This window comes from Grus americana, chromosome 12 (assembly GCF_028858705.1).
Source record: "Grus americana isolate bGruAme1 chromosome 12, bGruAme1.mat, whole genome shotgun sequence".
Lineage (NCBI taxonomy): Eukaryota > Metazoa > Chordata > Aves > Gruiformes > Gruidae > Grus > Grus americana.
Genome location: NC_072863.1, coordinates 19,413,155 through 19,428,354, shown reverse-complemented (window position 1 = coordinate 19,428,354; position 15,200 = coordinate 19,413,155). Strand labels below are relative to the sequence as shown.

At 50.6% G+C, this 15,200-nt stretch overlaps 2 protein-coding genes across 2 annotated transcripts in view; both read left to right on the top strand.

The window, feature by feature from the left end:
- Positions 1-4,578, top strand: part of LOC129211826 (synaptotagmin-like protein 1) — an 85,288-nt gene extending 80,710 nt beyond the window's left edge. Inside the window, exon 19 of the transcript XR_008578986.1 lies at positions 749-4,578. The gene's annotated coding sequence lies outside the window, so the exon portion shown is untranslated. The remainder of the gene's footprint in view (positions 1-748) is intronic.
- A 1,292-nt stretch (positions 4,579-5,870) lies between these two features.
- On the top strand, positions 5,871-14,836 carry RAB39B (RAB39B, member RAS oncogene family). The gene is made up of 2 exons (XM_054839608.1): positions 5,871-6,737; positions 11,114-14,836. The coding sequence occupies exons 1-2, from the start codon at positions 6,523-6,525 to the stop codon at positions 11,538-11,540; spliced, it is 642 nt and encodes a 213-aa protein (XP_054695583.1). The 5' UTR covers positions 5,871-6,522; the 3' UTR covers positions 11,541-14,836.
- The last annotated feature ends 364 nt before the right edge of the window (positions 14,837-15,200 follow it).

Sequence of the window (15,200 nt, the reverse complement as noted above, 5' to 3'; positions counted from 1 at the left end):
GACCTGAAATAGGTGCTCACTTAGGCAGGCCGATACTTGCTTTTCAAAATGCTGTAAAATCATATTATGGCTGCGCTGGTCTCTGGGCTGTGGCAATCCAGCCTCTGTTGTAGTCCTGAACTAGCTAAACCAGCCCTGCTTTAATAGATCGTTTTAGGAGGAAAGGAAGGAGTCCTGAGCATGAAGGCAGTTCTGCTCGTCCGGTTTCCTTTTTTTCCCAGGACTGCAGTGACGGTTTAGCAAATTACTTGGCATCCTGTATTTTACAAAATGGAAAATACACAATGCACAGAGCCACAGTCCTACCCCCTGCAGCACTTTAATGACCCCCACAATTAGTCCTCCACAGGCGTTGCAGCTTCTGATAAAAAGGCATGTGTTTAGCGGCGTTGAACAGAGCAAATGCAAGTACGTTTTGCCTTTTCTCACTCTGCAGACCTACCTGTGCTGCTGCTAAATGTGAGATGCTACCAGTAGGAACAGAAATCAGATTTCATGCATCTAACAACCCGTAATGCCATCCTGCTAGTTATTAACAATCCAAAGTAGCTCTTGAGCTGTAAGCCAGCAGTCTGAGCTTTGGGCTCAGGGGGGAAGCCAGGGAGCTGTTTTCTGGCAATGTAAGTAGCTCAGACACCCGCTCTGTAGGAAGAAAAATCACAATAACCTCTTTTCCTCTCCTCCTCTCTCTCCCACTCACCATTACTAATTTATCCTGATTGTAATGGCTTCTATTTGCTCTAAGCAGATCCTGTTCCCTTCCTGGGAAGACTTGAACAGCTACAAGGACATAATATTCCCAGAGGAGGATCTGTTCTTGGATTCAGGCAGACTCAGGCAGATATAATGATCTCTTGATGGGAGCCCCCCTTTTTTGACCAGCCATCCCATGACCATTTTAATGTGATCATAATCTGAAGTAAGACACCGGGACCTGCATCTGGAGCAAGCTATCCCATGGTAATGAGCTGACATTTAATTTATTTTCACACGGAAACGTTTCACAAATGTTTTACGTCTCTTCAAAAACCCAGCTGACTTGCTCACATGCGCAAACCATTGGGGCTGGAGGCTACATCATGTGGGTGCTGTGTGGCACCCAAGGGTGGCTCTGCCACTTGCAGGGATGCAGGAACAAGCTTATCCTCTGTGCATGTCCGCCCATGCGGATCACACTTCCCTGTCCATTCAGGTTGCAAAGCAAATACTCACACTGCCCTGGAGCACTGCTATTGACTCAAGAGGCTTCTCTGGTAATTTCTGAAATTCCTCTGCATTTGTGTCTCTCCCACATTCTCCCATCGGCACAGATCCTGGCTGGCTTTGTGGCCCCGTCTCTGTGGCGTTGTTAAGCTCCTTGGGAGGAGGCAGAGCCTCCTGCTCAGGGGATGGGGCAATTCAAGCTGTCTGAGGTCAGGCAGCTGCGCTGTGCTGGGCCCCTTGTTCCTCTACGGCCAAGGGAGAGAGCAGTGGTGGTGGAGAACGATTCAACCCATCAAGCTGAGTGGGATAAATAGCTCTCAAGATGTTCCTGCCTGCCTCTGTTGGCTACAGAAGGAGCCTGAACACCTAGTGTAGGAGAGACATTTAGGTAATTTATCAAGCCTGTATCTGCCCTACTGCTTTTGATTTGATCCAGTGTGACACTGGGGGACTGGTGGTACCTCTGCAGGATGCCACCCCTGGAACCCCAACCAGGATGCTTGGAGCTGCCTTTGTGTGCAGTACTCAGTTGCTCACTAGAAGCATTTTGCTGACAGGTTGGCGTTTGGGGAGGGAAGCTAGACCTGGGGACAGAGGCTGCCAGTCTGCCACAGAAATCCACCACTACAAAAGACACCTGAGTCCAGCCAAAAGCCAAGGTGGGACAGAAGCTTCACCATGTGCCTCCTGGCATTCAGCCTTGCCTGCGCTTCCCTGCTGCTACTGCTGTTGAAGGCTCCAAGGCTGTCATCTCCTCACAAAGTCCTAAATTACGCTCCTAGTGCCTGCTGTCAGCTGGGCTGTCAGTTCCTGAGCACCGTGTGGTGCCCTTGGCTTTATGCTTGTCTGCACCACCCTGACTAACTGTGGGCATCATATAAATAATAAACATTAATTTGCTTAGTACCTTCCCTCTCTCCTGGGTTTTACAGTGGCACGCATCAGCTAGCAGGTCACGGGTGCAATCACATCCTTGTCAACGGTGTAATCTGTCTCCATGTCACATCTCCTGGACAGGCCTAATTTAACAGGGATGTTTTTTGGAACTAGCTAATAAATTGTTTGCTGCATGCAGTTAGCCAGCCCCATTCTCAGCACTCCCATCACCCTGGTGTGTGGCCCATAACTGTTTTCAGTAAGAAACTGGTCTCTGGCCAGTTTGGTAGCGTACACTTGCAGGGCTCCACTTGGGTGCGGTTTATCTCTGCAGTGATGAGCAGCTCCATCGCGTGTGGGGCTGGGATATAAAACCTGCGAGGGCTGGGGACGTCAGCTTGTGGGTTCAGGTGCTCTGGTTCACCAGTGTGTTGGGATTGCCACACCTGGGGCACAGGCACGGGCCATCTCGCGCAGCTCCCGTGCAGCCAGCCCCGCCAGGGATTGTGTCTGATTGATTGTTTTTTGTATCCCTGGAAACCGAAAGGGCATTAAAATTGCATGGTGCGTGCAGTGCTGATGCACTCTCCTCCTCGTAGTGCTGCCACGGGCTCGGAGATGGCTTCTGCCTCCAGCTGCCAGCTACAGGGTGCAGTGGACACTGGCTGTTTTTTCTAGAAAAACAGAACTACAACTGAATGGCAAACTATTTGGAGGGAAGGACCTCTGTGAATCGCAGTGCTGATGTCCAGGGGGGTATGTCTGACTCCTAGCCATCCCTGACCATGGCTCAGTACCTTCGCTGTTTGTGGCCCAGCCACAGCGAGCCTGGGCCTCACGGCACAGACCTCCTGCCCCAAAGGAGCTGCCTGCCTTGAAACCATCCCGCCCCAGCCATGGGGACTGCTACGGCTGGCACCAGGCTCCTAACACGGGCTGCATAGCAGCAGTTCCTGCCTTTTGGAGCACACGTGGCAGTCACCACCCACCAGCCTGAAATGGTTGGAACTGGGCTCCCAAAAACCCCTCCTACGTATCTACTGAGGGCTTCACCATCTAACACTAAAAGGAAGTTAATATAATCGCTCTGGGACAGAGCAGCGCAGGGTAATGAGGCAGTCGTTCTCCAGCCCTCGTCCTCTTCTGTCCTGGCTTTCCTGCCTTAAAACAGGTTTACTAAACAAGAAATACCCACTCCAGTGGCTGATGCGTGGATGTTTTTCACCTTGTGCCGGAGCCGTGCACAGAAGTGTGCATAGGTGGCCCTCAGGAAGGGCTTTAACCCATGTTTGGCTGTACGCAGTGCGGGACTGTATGGTGGTGCTGCCTGCACGGCAGCTGCCCTTGGCCTCTTCAGGCAGCGCCGGCAGCTGGGTAGGACCCTGCTTGTGGAGTCCCACGGGTGCTGCCAGCAGATGACAGAGCTCGACCCCTGTGTGCCAGCATGAGGTCAGCCGTGCCCTCATCTGTGCTGAGGTTGGTTCAGGCAGCTCTTCCAGCACTAGCAGTTGTGAGGAGAAAGGGGCTCCTCTGGAATCGTCCCAGGTCCCATGGAAAGGAGCGCTGAAGGTTTGCCCATAGTCCGCGGCTGCCGACAGCCCGCAGAGGCTGCTCCGAGCACTGCCATCAGTGTGCATGCTCCTGCGGCTTCTCACCAGCACCCACTGTCCTGTCCCCAGCCAACAAACCTGCTTTTGCATCAAATCTGGGTTAGTCTCTCTCTCTGTTTCAGACACCAGATTTTCCATTTTCTAAAACAGTACCAGAACAAAGGCTCTCCCAGGATCTCATTTTCTCCTACCTTCTCGGTTGCTGCTAATTAATATCGTGGCTGCCTAGTCACGCAGCATGTGTTCATCTATATGCATGTGTTCAGAGAAGATGAAAATAATAATATCTGCATCACGGGATCCTGTGGGTTTATTTGCCAGGGAAAACAGGTCCCTGATGCTCCAGGAATTCCTCTAGCTACGACAGCATCTGTGGAGCACCTTGGTGCTCTCCTTGGCTCCTCGCAGCCCTGCAAGTCAGGGTTCCCCGGCTGCTCCCTGTCATAGCTCACGCTACTGCCATGCAACATCCACCAGCACCTTGAGATTCCTCCTGGACGTGCCACTGATGGTTGACTTGCAGAGTGTGTTACCGAGCACCTTGTGCATGCTTGAGTGCAGTCGAACCTGTGGAAGAAAGGGAATGGGTCATGGCCAGGAGAGAAAACCAGTTAAGAGAAACCACAATTTGTTGCGGGCTTGAACTAATGGGCATCGAGTACTCGAAAATCATACGGTAAAGTGCAACAGATCCCCACAAAGCATCGCTGGCAATGAGTCACTGGTTAATGTACTGCTAACTCAGATTTATAGGTTTAATATTTTTCTGTTGCACCGCTTCTGTTGCTGTGCAGATTGCTTCATCAGTTTTCTTTCCTGTCCTGAGGTATGTTAAAATAGGATCTTTTGGGGTTGTTATTTTTTTAATAAATATATCTCAAAGGATATTGAAAAAATTCCTTGCCATTCATTCCTCAAGACTTGAAATGGTCTCTCTAATGTCCTAGTCCAATTTGCATCTGGCTAACTCTCTCATGACTATATAAATGCCCTGTTTTTGAGGATCTACTGAATATAATAGCCACTGTGACTTTTTATTTCAATAGTGGTCATGCAGGAGGAGCGCTTAATGAAACCAGCCTTATTTAAAACAAAACAACACCAACGCTTTCATAAATTTAAAAAAAAAAAAAGTCGAGAGTCCTCTTTTTTTTTTAATAGGATTGACTTGATACACACATTTTAATCACTGTTTTTAATAATATACATGCTCATTTTCCGTTCCAGAGATCAAAACTCTGCTCTGGCAAGTGCTGAACAAGCAGACGCTGGAGCTGAGCCGTATCCCAGAGCCACGTGAGTGCAGCCGGGTGCTGCTATGGTGGTGCTGACCCATTTGGGACTTAGAATCCGAGGTATCAATGTGTTTGCTGCCGCTCGGGTTCCTGAGCACTGTGCTTCACCCTGTGGTGCCAAGAACCCACTTGAGTGAAGCGAGGGAAAATGGGTTAGGTGAGATTTGTGGTATTTAAGTTGCTGGGTATGTAATGTCTGTAAGGATTCATTTTTGAGACTATACACACATCATATATATATATATACACACACACGTGTGTGGGGGGATATGCTGGGTTGTATGCATCTGTCAGTAGACACTGTACTGTCACATTGTCCCTTTCCAGACACAGTGCTGCACGGTGCAGGTGACCCGGGGCAGCGGTGCAGGGACCCTCCGGGCAGGCTGGTGTGGATGAGCGGAGCTGGGACTCCCAGCCAGAGGCCAGCACCCTTCTCAGAAGTGCAGGAGCACCGGGGCTCCCCCCGTTAGGTTTCAGTGGGAATGCAGCCCCTGATGCAGCGGTGAGGAGCTTGAATCTCTCCAGAAACGACACTCGGGTTTAAAACACGGAAAGGTGTCGCATGCCCTGCTCGATCCCCTTCATCCTGGGGCAGAGCTGAGAAAGGTTAGCCTTGGCCTGTGCCCCCCTTAGCTTGGGGGTCTGCCTGGCCCCCCCAGCTCCCCCTTGGGCCTGCGCTCGGTGGGGCTCCCCTCAGTCCTGTGTGCCCCTCAGCCCCATGTTCCCCTCAGCCCCGGGCTCCCCTCAGCTCCGGGACCCCGCTCAGTCCTGTGTCCCCCTCAGCCCCGGGCTCCCCTCAGCCCCGTGTCCCCCTCAGCCCCGGGCTCCCCCCGGCCACCCCCGCCGCCCCGCACGGTCCCGCCCCGCCCCGCCCCCGCACGGCTCCCGCAGCGGCCGCGTTTCGGGGGTGGCGGCTCCTCCCGGCAGTGCGGTAGAGCGCGGCCGCCATTGCATCACGGCGCGCCCCGCGCTCGGCCGTGCCTCCATCCCGCAACCCGGCACCGGTACCGGCTCCAGCACCGGCTCCGACTCCGGCACCGGCGGGGGGCGGGGGCGCTGCAGCCGCAGGGAACGGCCGCCGCGGCGCTGCGGGGAGAGCGGGCACCGCGGCAGCGGGGGAGCGACCCTCGGCCGGGCCCCGCGCCGACAGGGCTGAGGCGGCGGCCGGCGCCCGCCCGGCCCCGCAGTCCGCGCAGCACTTCAGCGGCGGGGCCGGGGCTCGGCGGGATGCGCCGGCGGTGACGGGGCAGCGGGGTGCCGGGCGAGGGGCCTGCGCCGGCCGCCATGGGGCCCGCCTGAGCGGCGCGGCCGCGGCGCAGACAGCGGGGCCGGTCCGCCCGCGCCCCGGCGGCGGGGGCCAGGCCCGGGCCTCCGCCGGTCCCCGGGGCGCCGCGGTCCCGGCCTAGCGGCGCGGCGCCTCCCGGCCGGCGCGCCCCCTGCGGGCGAGCGGAGCGGCGGCGCAGGCCGCCCCCGGGCCCGCGGGCCGGGTATGGGCGGCGCGGCGGCGGGCGGGCGCTGAGGCGGGCGGCGGCAGCATGGAGGCCATCTGGCTCTACCAGTTCCGCCTGATCGTCATCGGCGACTCCACCGTGGGCAAGTCCTGCCTCATCCGCCGCTTCACCGAGGGGCGCTTCGCCCAGATCTCCGACCCCACGGTGGGCGTGGATTTCTTCTCCAGGCTGGTGGAGATCGAGCCGGGCAAGAGGATCAAGCTGCAGATCTGGGACACGGCCGGGCAGGAGCGGTTCCGGTGAGACCGGCGGGGGCCGGGAGCGGCGGGGCTGGGGCCGGCGTGTGCCGGGCTGCGGCTTGCGCGGGGGACCCGCACGGCGGAGCGAGGCGTTTGGCGGATGAGACAAAGAACAGTGAAACTGCACCCTTTGCGCTTTTCTTTCTTTCTTTCTTTCTTTTCTTTTTCTTTTCTTTTTTTTTTTTTTTACAGCGCTGCCCCCAAACGCACCGGGCAAGCGTACGGCTTTGTGTACCCGGGATTTGTGCCCACCCCCAAATGGCCGCGTGTGGGATGTGTAGGATGCGTAGGATGCGTAGGAGGTGTAGGATGTGTAGGAGGTGTGAGATGTGCCGCTGGGGAGGGGGCCGGAGCCCGAAGGCAGCGCTGGGGTTTGGGGATGTTTACCAGCCGTGAGCGAGGAGTTGTGCATCGGAGGATGCAGCTCGGCAGAGAAAGCGCCTGCTCCCCGTTGGTGCAAAGAGGCAGTAACCAGGGTGTTTCATAGCCGAACGCAATTGCGTTTAGGTTCGCTAAATGCGATGGAATATGTGGGTTAGATCTCTGCAGCGACAGCGGAGATCAGCAGTCCGTAGGACAGAGAAAGGCTGGGACAAACTCTTGGTTGTGGCCGCGCAGGGATGGCAGGTGCTTTCTGCTGAGCGCTGCACGGGCACAAACAATCTGAGAGGTTAAGCAATAGTAACGAAGACTGGATGAGGAAAAATAAAGGTGGCATGTTGGGACAGTGCCAAGAGTTTGCCACAGAACTGTTTGGTAAAAACAGCAGTCACGGTTGGAGCAGGCTCAGCCCTGGCTAAACAGGGGTCTGATGGTGTCATGGGACATATGCTGCTCAGACAGCGCTCATTTGGAAGGGATGCAAGTGTACCCTCAGCTTCCTGCCTCCTGTTTACTTATGTTTTTCGTGCATCTTCAACCCTCATCCACTCTTTCATCCTGCTCCCTCTGGGAGCACTTTCCTTGCTCCACGTCTCTGCGCAGCTTCACATAGCTTCTACTTCTGTGCTGTAATGACTTGCCTGAGGAATGTTTTGGTTTCATTCAATAGATGAAATGTCACCTACCCTCACCCCTCTCACCGCCTTCCTTCGCATCTGTGGCGCTGGCACCTGGCCCAGGATGTGCAGTAGTCAGTCCTTATCCACTGACAGGTTTTTCTTCTGCTCCCTTGCAGCCTTTCGGGGCAAGGAGCCGGTACTTTATTCTGCTGAGAGAGGAGGTGCTTTAGCTTGCAGTTGCATCAGCTTCCAGCTTTGGATCTCTGGCTGAGCTCTGTAGAAGACACGCCTGAGTGCCATCCCCTGCTTCTGCCTTTGCTGTGAAGAGCAAAAGCTGTTGGATGGCTTCAATTTCCTTTCTTTTACACATTAGGAAGTTTGGGGCCCTGGAGGCTGCTTACCCTCGGTGCTGGTGGTTGACCCAGCCCCACGCTCGGGTTGTAAGCATGATGAGCAGGCGACCTTCAGCGCAAGGGCAGGCAGCGCTGCTGCGATGGGCAGCAGCATTCAAAGGCAGGAAGAGTGTAAGGGGCAGGAACAGTGAGCAACATAAAAAAACACATTGTGCAACTTTGAAATGCTCTTGCTGAAGCACAGACTTACATTCCTGATGTGAAAAGCTAGAGGGACGTGAGCAAACCCAGGTGCCTTTATGGTGAAGTATGAAAAAAAATCAGGAAAAAAAATCTGGTTTGTGTTTATCCCTTTCAAATCACCGTTAGCCCTGTGACAAATTGTGCCCCATAAAGACAGCAGCTCTTGGGCTCCTCCTGCAAGGCATTTTTCTTGGCAAAAGGCACGATGTAGCTATTACTGGAACAAGCTGAAGCCTCTGAGACTTGTGGGCACAAAGCAGCACAATGGTGCAGGTGCTCTCCAGAACCTGTAAAGTTTTTTGTCATAGCACAGGGAATTTCTTAAGAAGGAAATTGGTAAGAATGAGCTCCGCTTTTTGACAGACTTCTCTGGTTTGAGCATTTCCAGTCTGCTTTGCGTAGTTTAACGGCTGCCCCACAAGGAAGAAACCGCTGTAGTTATTTTGCAGACACCTTGTTGGCATTTGCTGGTCTGCAGCTGTGCTGCATTTCTGCTTTTCTGGAACCCCGTTGTGAGCTCTTTCACTCTCTATAAATTAGAAGCAATTTCCGTGCAGTCAAGGCTTAAATTACAGTTAAGCACGTGCCATTCTGTTTTGCCAGATCAAGCCCCAAAACGTGCTGCTTGGGGGAGCATTGAGGTGCTGTACTACTACTTTGGTGCTGTAAAAGAGCAGGGTCCAATTCTTCCTGGATCCAGCAAGTTTTGCCCATCTCTGGTTGCTCAAATGCTGTGAGTTCCTTGTCTGAAACACAATATTGTGTAATGCTAACAAAAGCAAACGCATGTGCAGCCCTCACTCCCTGGAACCACGTACCACCACCTACAGAAGAGCTGTTTCCTTCCAGCCAGCAGCTCTCCCTTGAGAAAGACTCAAACAGCCGCAGAGCCCAAGTACAAGAGCCCCCACCATGGGTACAGAACAGGGGAGAGTTCCCAGACAGAGGCAATACCTTTATGTTAAAACTTGGCCAAAATAGATGCGAATCCGCACGCTGCTCTGCATGAGCATGGTGGGAGGAGGGAAGGTAGGAGTCTTGGAAGGGAATTGGGGAGGGATGTGCGGCATGAAGGCAATATAGTTTGCATCTACAGCTCAGTAAGGAAAACAGTCTGTGGAAAAGGCTTTAAGAAAAGGCACTGAGACCTTCACCTAGTTTTACCTCAAAGCGGTGTTCAGCTTAGATCCTGTCATGTCTTTCAGAAGTACCTGAGGCATCGTTGATGTTGGCAGGAGGAGCCAGGGCGGATGCACCGAATGCAAGGGAGAAGCAGAAATGCCTGTGACAGTGTGGGGGTGAACTCAAAGCGCCAATATCTGTTTGCAGATGGCTAGATAGCAAAAGGCAGATCTAATTCCCTCAGTGCCAAATGTGCAGAGCTACTGTTGTCCGGTATACTGTTGCCAGATAACTGGGAGAGGAGAAATTATCCAAATGCATCCAACTATCTTTTTTTGCCCCTCTTCTGGCTTTCTTCAGTTCCAGCTGTGGATTTTCACCCATCACTGCATGTCTGTTGATAAAGCAATCCTTGAAAACTCCAGTGCGTCCTTTCTGGGGGCAGTATTGTTAGATATGCACACTACAGGACCAAATAACTCCTAACGACAGTCTTGTATGTCCAAAATGGGACTTGTCCCAAGGTAAAAATGCAGCAGTGCTTACCTTTTCCGGGCAAGGAAAGTTCAGGCCTGAGTGTGAATTCCTCCGGGGACTGAAATCAATCATTGCTTCTGGATTTAGAACGAAGCCATGACTTTGCAGAAACACCACAGTTTTACAGTGGCTTGGTTTTCCCATGTGTAGTAGTCATTGAACTGTAGCTCTGCTCAGCCTCGTGGTCTCGGCTTTGCTCCGTAGTCCTGTGCTAGCAGATTTCATCTGGCTGCGTTGAAGTCTGCCCTTGCTCGGAAGAGTCGTGGAAGACGCGCTCCGTTTCTCCGCTCGGGGGTCTTTTTGGTACTGTTTAATGGTGTCAGTATTTGGCAGGAGCAAGACCAATAGTAATGCAGATTCCCCTAGGAAGCTGTCATATCATTTTGCTGTTACTCAGGAGGTCAGACCGGCTGCTCCAGTTAGTGCATTAGCTGTAGCTGTGCGTGCCGTCATTCTGACCAGTGGTGTAGTGGGAGGAAGTGTAGGGGTTGGTGGATGTCCCTGCGCCAAGGGACAGTCCTGGGTGTATGGAAAGGAGCTACAACCCCATGGTCTGCCTTCCACATCTGTAGCCTCCTTTTACATGTCTGTCAGGGAGTGGGTGTTTGGTTTCAGATAAATCCTTTAATTTCTTAGAGTGCTTTTAAACCAGCAGGTTAGACAAGGTATTCAGAGACCTTCAATGGCAGGGGGTGGGACTCTTGAGGCTAACAGCAAAGGGCATACAGAAATCCATGAAAGGAAATAGAGACCAAAAATGGTGGTGAGGATTTTGAACAGAGCTGTAGTAAATTGGTGGGGCAGTTAGTTACCCAAGGATGAAGTCTTTAAGCCAAGATTAGTTGTCTTTTTGAATGACAAGCTCTACAGAGCACATTAAAAGCAGTAAGACATTGCCTGAATGGCCTTCTCTGCCCTGCGTTCTGCAGGGTAGACAGGGTGGTGGCAATGCTGCTTTCTTAAACAAAGCCGTATGTTCAGAAGGGCTACATTTGGCTTAAGAAAAAAAAAAACAGAGGAAACAAGCAAACAAACAAACAAAAACCCACATGAGACTTGCCCTGCCCTTCTTCCCAAACAGCTGTAACTTACACTTTTGTTGTGGCTTGTTCGTTTGCAGGTCCATCACCAGAGCCTACTACAGGAACTCGGTTGGTGGACTCCTCCTCTTTGACATTACAAACCGCAGGTCCTTCCAGAATGTCCACGAGTGGCTAGAAGAGACCAAGGTGCACGTCCAGCCGTACCAGATCGTCTTTGTTTTGGTAGGTCACAAGTGTGACCTTGACACACAGCGGCAAGTCACCAGGCACGAGGCTGAGAAACTGGCTGCTGCGTATGGTATGAAGTACATTGAGACCTCAGCTCGGGATGCCATTAACGTGGAGAAGGCCTTCACTGATCTGACTCGAGATATATATGAGCTTGTTAAAAGGGGGGAAATTTCAATCCAGGAGGGATGGGAAGGGGTAAAGAGCGGGTTCGTCCCAAACGTAGTGCACTCTTCAGAAGAAGTGGTGAAGTCAGATAGGCGATGCTTGTGCTGAGCTCTTCTAGTGAGGCAAGTGGTGATGAACTCTACTAACCAAACATACTTTTACTAAGTGAACTCAGTGTGACAGAAGGGAGAGCAACACTCCCGTTGTGAACAGCCTCCCACGTTGTTTTGGACACCAGAACAGAGCCCGGAAAGAAATGTTCTGTTCCAAATAACCTTTCAGAACTGGGGGCTACAAACCTAAAGGAGAGTGAGTGAGGGTGCATGTAGATGTTGTAAGGAGACAGGGAGCAGAAATGAGGGGCTGCACGAGACAGGAGCGAGCAGAGAGCTGAGTGGGCGGGCACGTGCCAGGGTACCGTACATGTCCTCTTTTAAGTAAATCCGTAGCTCCATGCTGGGTACTGATGCCACAGTATAGCTGCTTTAGCAGTGTGACAAATGGGCAGACAGAGAGGAAGGAAGAGGACATCTTCATTTGCGTCAGCTGTTTATTACCAGGGAGGTGTAAAGGCAGCACAGGTACCCTTTCCTCATAAGGCCAGCTCCACAGGAAGAGTTTATTGACATAGTGTGCACACTTCTGAATTTTCTTTTTTATGTTCTTGAACCTAGTTCAATAGCAAAGAATATTCTGTGGGATTTAAAGAGGAAAACAGTAGTTATTTATTTGATTGGTAATTAAAATTTAAATTATTTCCCCCCTCCAATAGTGCTTTTTTTTGCTGTGCTGAACTGGGATTCTAAGTGGCAGCTCCTGCTCCAGTAGTAATTCTTCAATGCATTTTTACGCATTTACTGCCTAGGTGAGTACCTTGAAAGTACCCTGAGTTCAGGGCTTTCCAATAGAATTAATGCTCAAGAGCATAAAGAGAGAGAACCATGTCCTCGTATCTGAAGGCTGGGGTGTTGCAGCCAGGCGGGACACACCAACATTTCTGTGCTGACATTTGGGGTGTCTTATCAGCCAGGTCACAAGGAGGAATGGAAAGGAGGGGGGAAAAAACCCACCCAACAAAATAAAAACAAACAAACAAACAACAAACCAACCTTGAAAAGCTTAACTCAGGTGCATCAGACATCCTAAAAGGTGAGACTTGTTTTTAAAGAAGTTAAATAGCACGGAAAGCAATGGCTTCCATCAATGCTTGCTGCTGTTAAAGTGTCATTTTCTTTCTTGGCATCTGTGGAAGACAAGAACTAGCACTGGGAAGGAGGAGCACACAACAGATATGTCTGAGCAGGGGGAAGGAAAGCCACAAGACAAGCTCAAGAGTAACATTTGTTTTCTTCCATGTTATAATTTGACAAAAGAGGATCCATCTCAGGTTGGTCACGATGGGATAGCAGCTGTGCTACAGAAGCTGTATGTAGGTGGATGGTTTCTGGGAATGCCAGTCACCACTTAGAAGCTTTGCTTCTGCTGAGTTTTAACTTAAGCTTTTGAAGTGCAGCAGGGTAACAGTGCTCCTGCAGCAAACTAGGGAAGTTCAGCCTATTGAAAGCAAACAAACAAAACTATAGTGACTTTTTAAAAAAAAAAACAAAACTCGAGTTTGCAAGCTTTATTCACCAAACTGCTAATGGGCAGGAGGGAGGGATTAGGTTAAAAACCACAGGAAGCACCTAGTGGTTGATTTTAGGCCTCTAAGTAGAGAAGAATAAAATATTTGTTACAGCTTTTTAAGCTGTCCCAGCTATAAAAGTCTGGGTCTTGCTTGCTGTTGAGTTCAGCCTATTTCTCCCCTTGAACCGATCCTCACAGTTTGTAGAACATGGACAGATCTGTCTGAAGGGAAAACAAACAAACAAACAAAACAAAAAAACCCCACCCCAACAAAAAAAACCCCACCACCAAACCAAACACCACCCTGTGGTTTCCACATTAAAACCAAACCCAACAAACCCAACCCAACGACCACAATCCTGAAAAAGAATATTATTTTTATTTTCAGTGTTCTGGGAGCAATCTCAGTTCCTGGGCTCCGCAGGGGACCAGCAGTGTTGCACCTGCTGGGAGGGGCAGCAATGTTCTAGCATCTTTCCGTAAACCTGTCACTGCTAACCCCTCAGTGCTCCAGGCTGTAAATCTATGAAAAAAAACCCCCTTGTGCTAAAGCTCGGTGAATGCCAGGCAGAGTCAGTTGTGGTCAAGTTGAGTGCCCTGAAGATTGAAATCACTCAATCAATCCCTTTAAAAAATTTCTTTCTAGGTAAGCAAAACTGGAGAAGATGATTGATGCAGCGAGCGCCACAGGAGCTTGGCTGCCATGGGCTCTCAGGGGGTGCCACCAGTGGAGAGTACACGGTTTGCTCGGAGCAGGTCTGTTAGTCATATTTTTGCAAAGACAAGCAAGTACAAAAGGGGCCATTTCTTCAGCCTTAAACTGGAGAGTCTGCCAAGCAACTGCTTGGTCCTTCAGGGCCCAGCTGGTCACCAGGTGTCTTGGGTTGCCTGGCTGAGGGGAGCAGCTCTCTGCAGGCAGAGCTGGAGTGCTACAGGAACAGCAGTTAGAAGTTGGCTCAAACAAACAGCATTTTAGCAATAGTAAAATTCTATAGTTCTCTGTGCAGGAACCTGGCCAGCGGTTGGGGGACTCATTTGTTATGACACAACCAAATATTTTATGTAATGGATTTTGGACAGTCCCCTTTACTGCTCCCAGAGAGAAATTCCAGAAAGCCTAAATAAGTAATTACATTCAGGCCTTCAGAGTAACTCTTCAATTCAGAAATACAAGTGTCATAATTCTGAAGAGGAACAGCGTAGAAGAAAAATGTACGAAGTCTTAAATACTTAGAGGTAATAAATGGTTATATTAAATGATAGAGAAATCATTATATACATCTTTTTCTAATTCCTTGCATTTTCTAGACAGCTTATTAAAATATAGGAAATGTAGATTCATCTGTACAAAATTTGGAATGTTTTTTCTAAGATGAAGAACTTATAGGATATGCTAAGAATTCTTTTCTAACAACTGGTTTTAATGCTTTGACTTCTAGTGCAAGAGGGATTTAGAGACATCAGAAGGTGATACCTTTCACAGGATAAAGGTCAGGAGCTCTTTTACTCTAGGAAAAAAAAAAGAAAAAAAAGAAAAAAAAAGAAAAAGCTAACTTTCTGTGGTCTCTACCACATGTTAAAAACAATCTGCATGTTAGATTGAAACTGCTCAGAACCTCCAGAATAAAAGCATACTATATACTTTCCTTGCTTTCTGTTATGCACTGTAACAAAATGTGAAAATAATGCTGTATTTAGCTGTCTGTATGTGACTGAAAATATGCTTGTATTTAGCAAAATGGTTACTATGTGATAATGTGAAATTCAAAACTTGTAAAGAAACTTTGGTGGTTTATTTTTCTTTCCCCCTCCCCATTCTTTACCAGTCAGCCATCTACTACCTGTCCTGCTCCTAAACCGCAGCCATAACTGAAAGTCGAACCTGGGCTGGCCCAGCAAGGAACAGGCACTCGGTGCAGCCATATCCGCTCTATTTTTCTCCGAAGGCCCACTGCTTGGTACCTTACTGGGAAAAAAAAAAAAAAACCCAGTGCAATTGCAGAAGCACCGGCCCTTCTAAAACAAAACTAACCCCCCCCCCCCAACCCAAAAGCCCCACTCTCTGCAGTAGTAGCCAGAACCAGCTGTAGCCCCCGCTCTGGGCAGCCTTTCCCAGCAGCAGGTAAAACAGCTCCTGCAGGC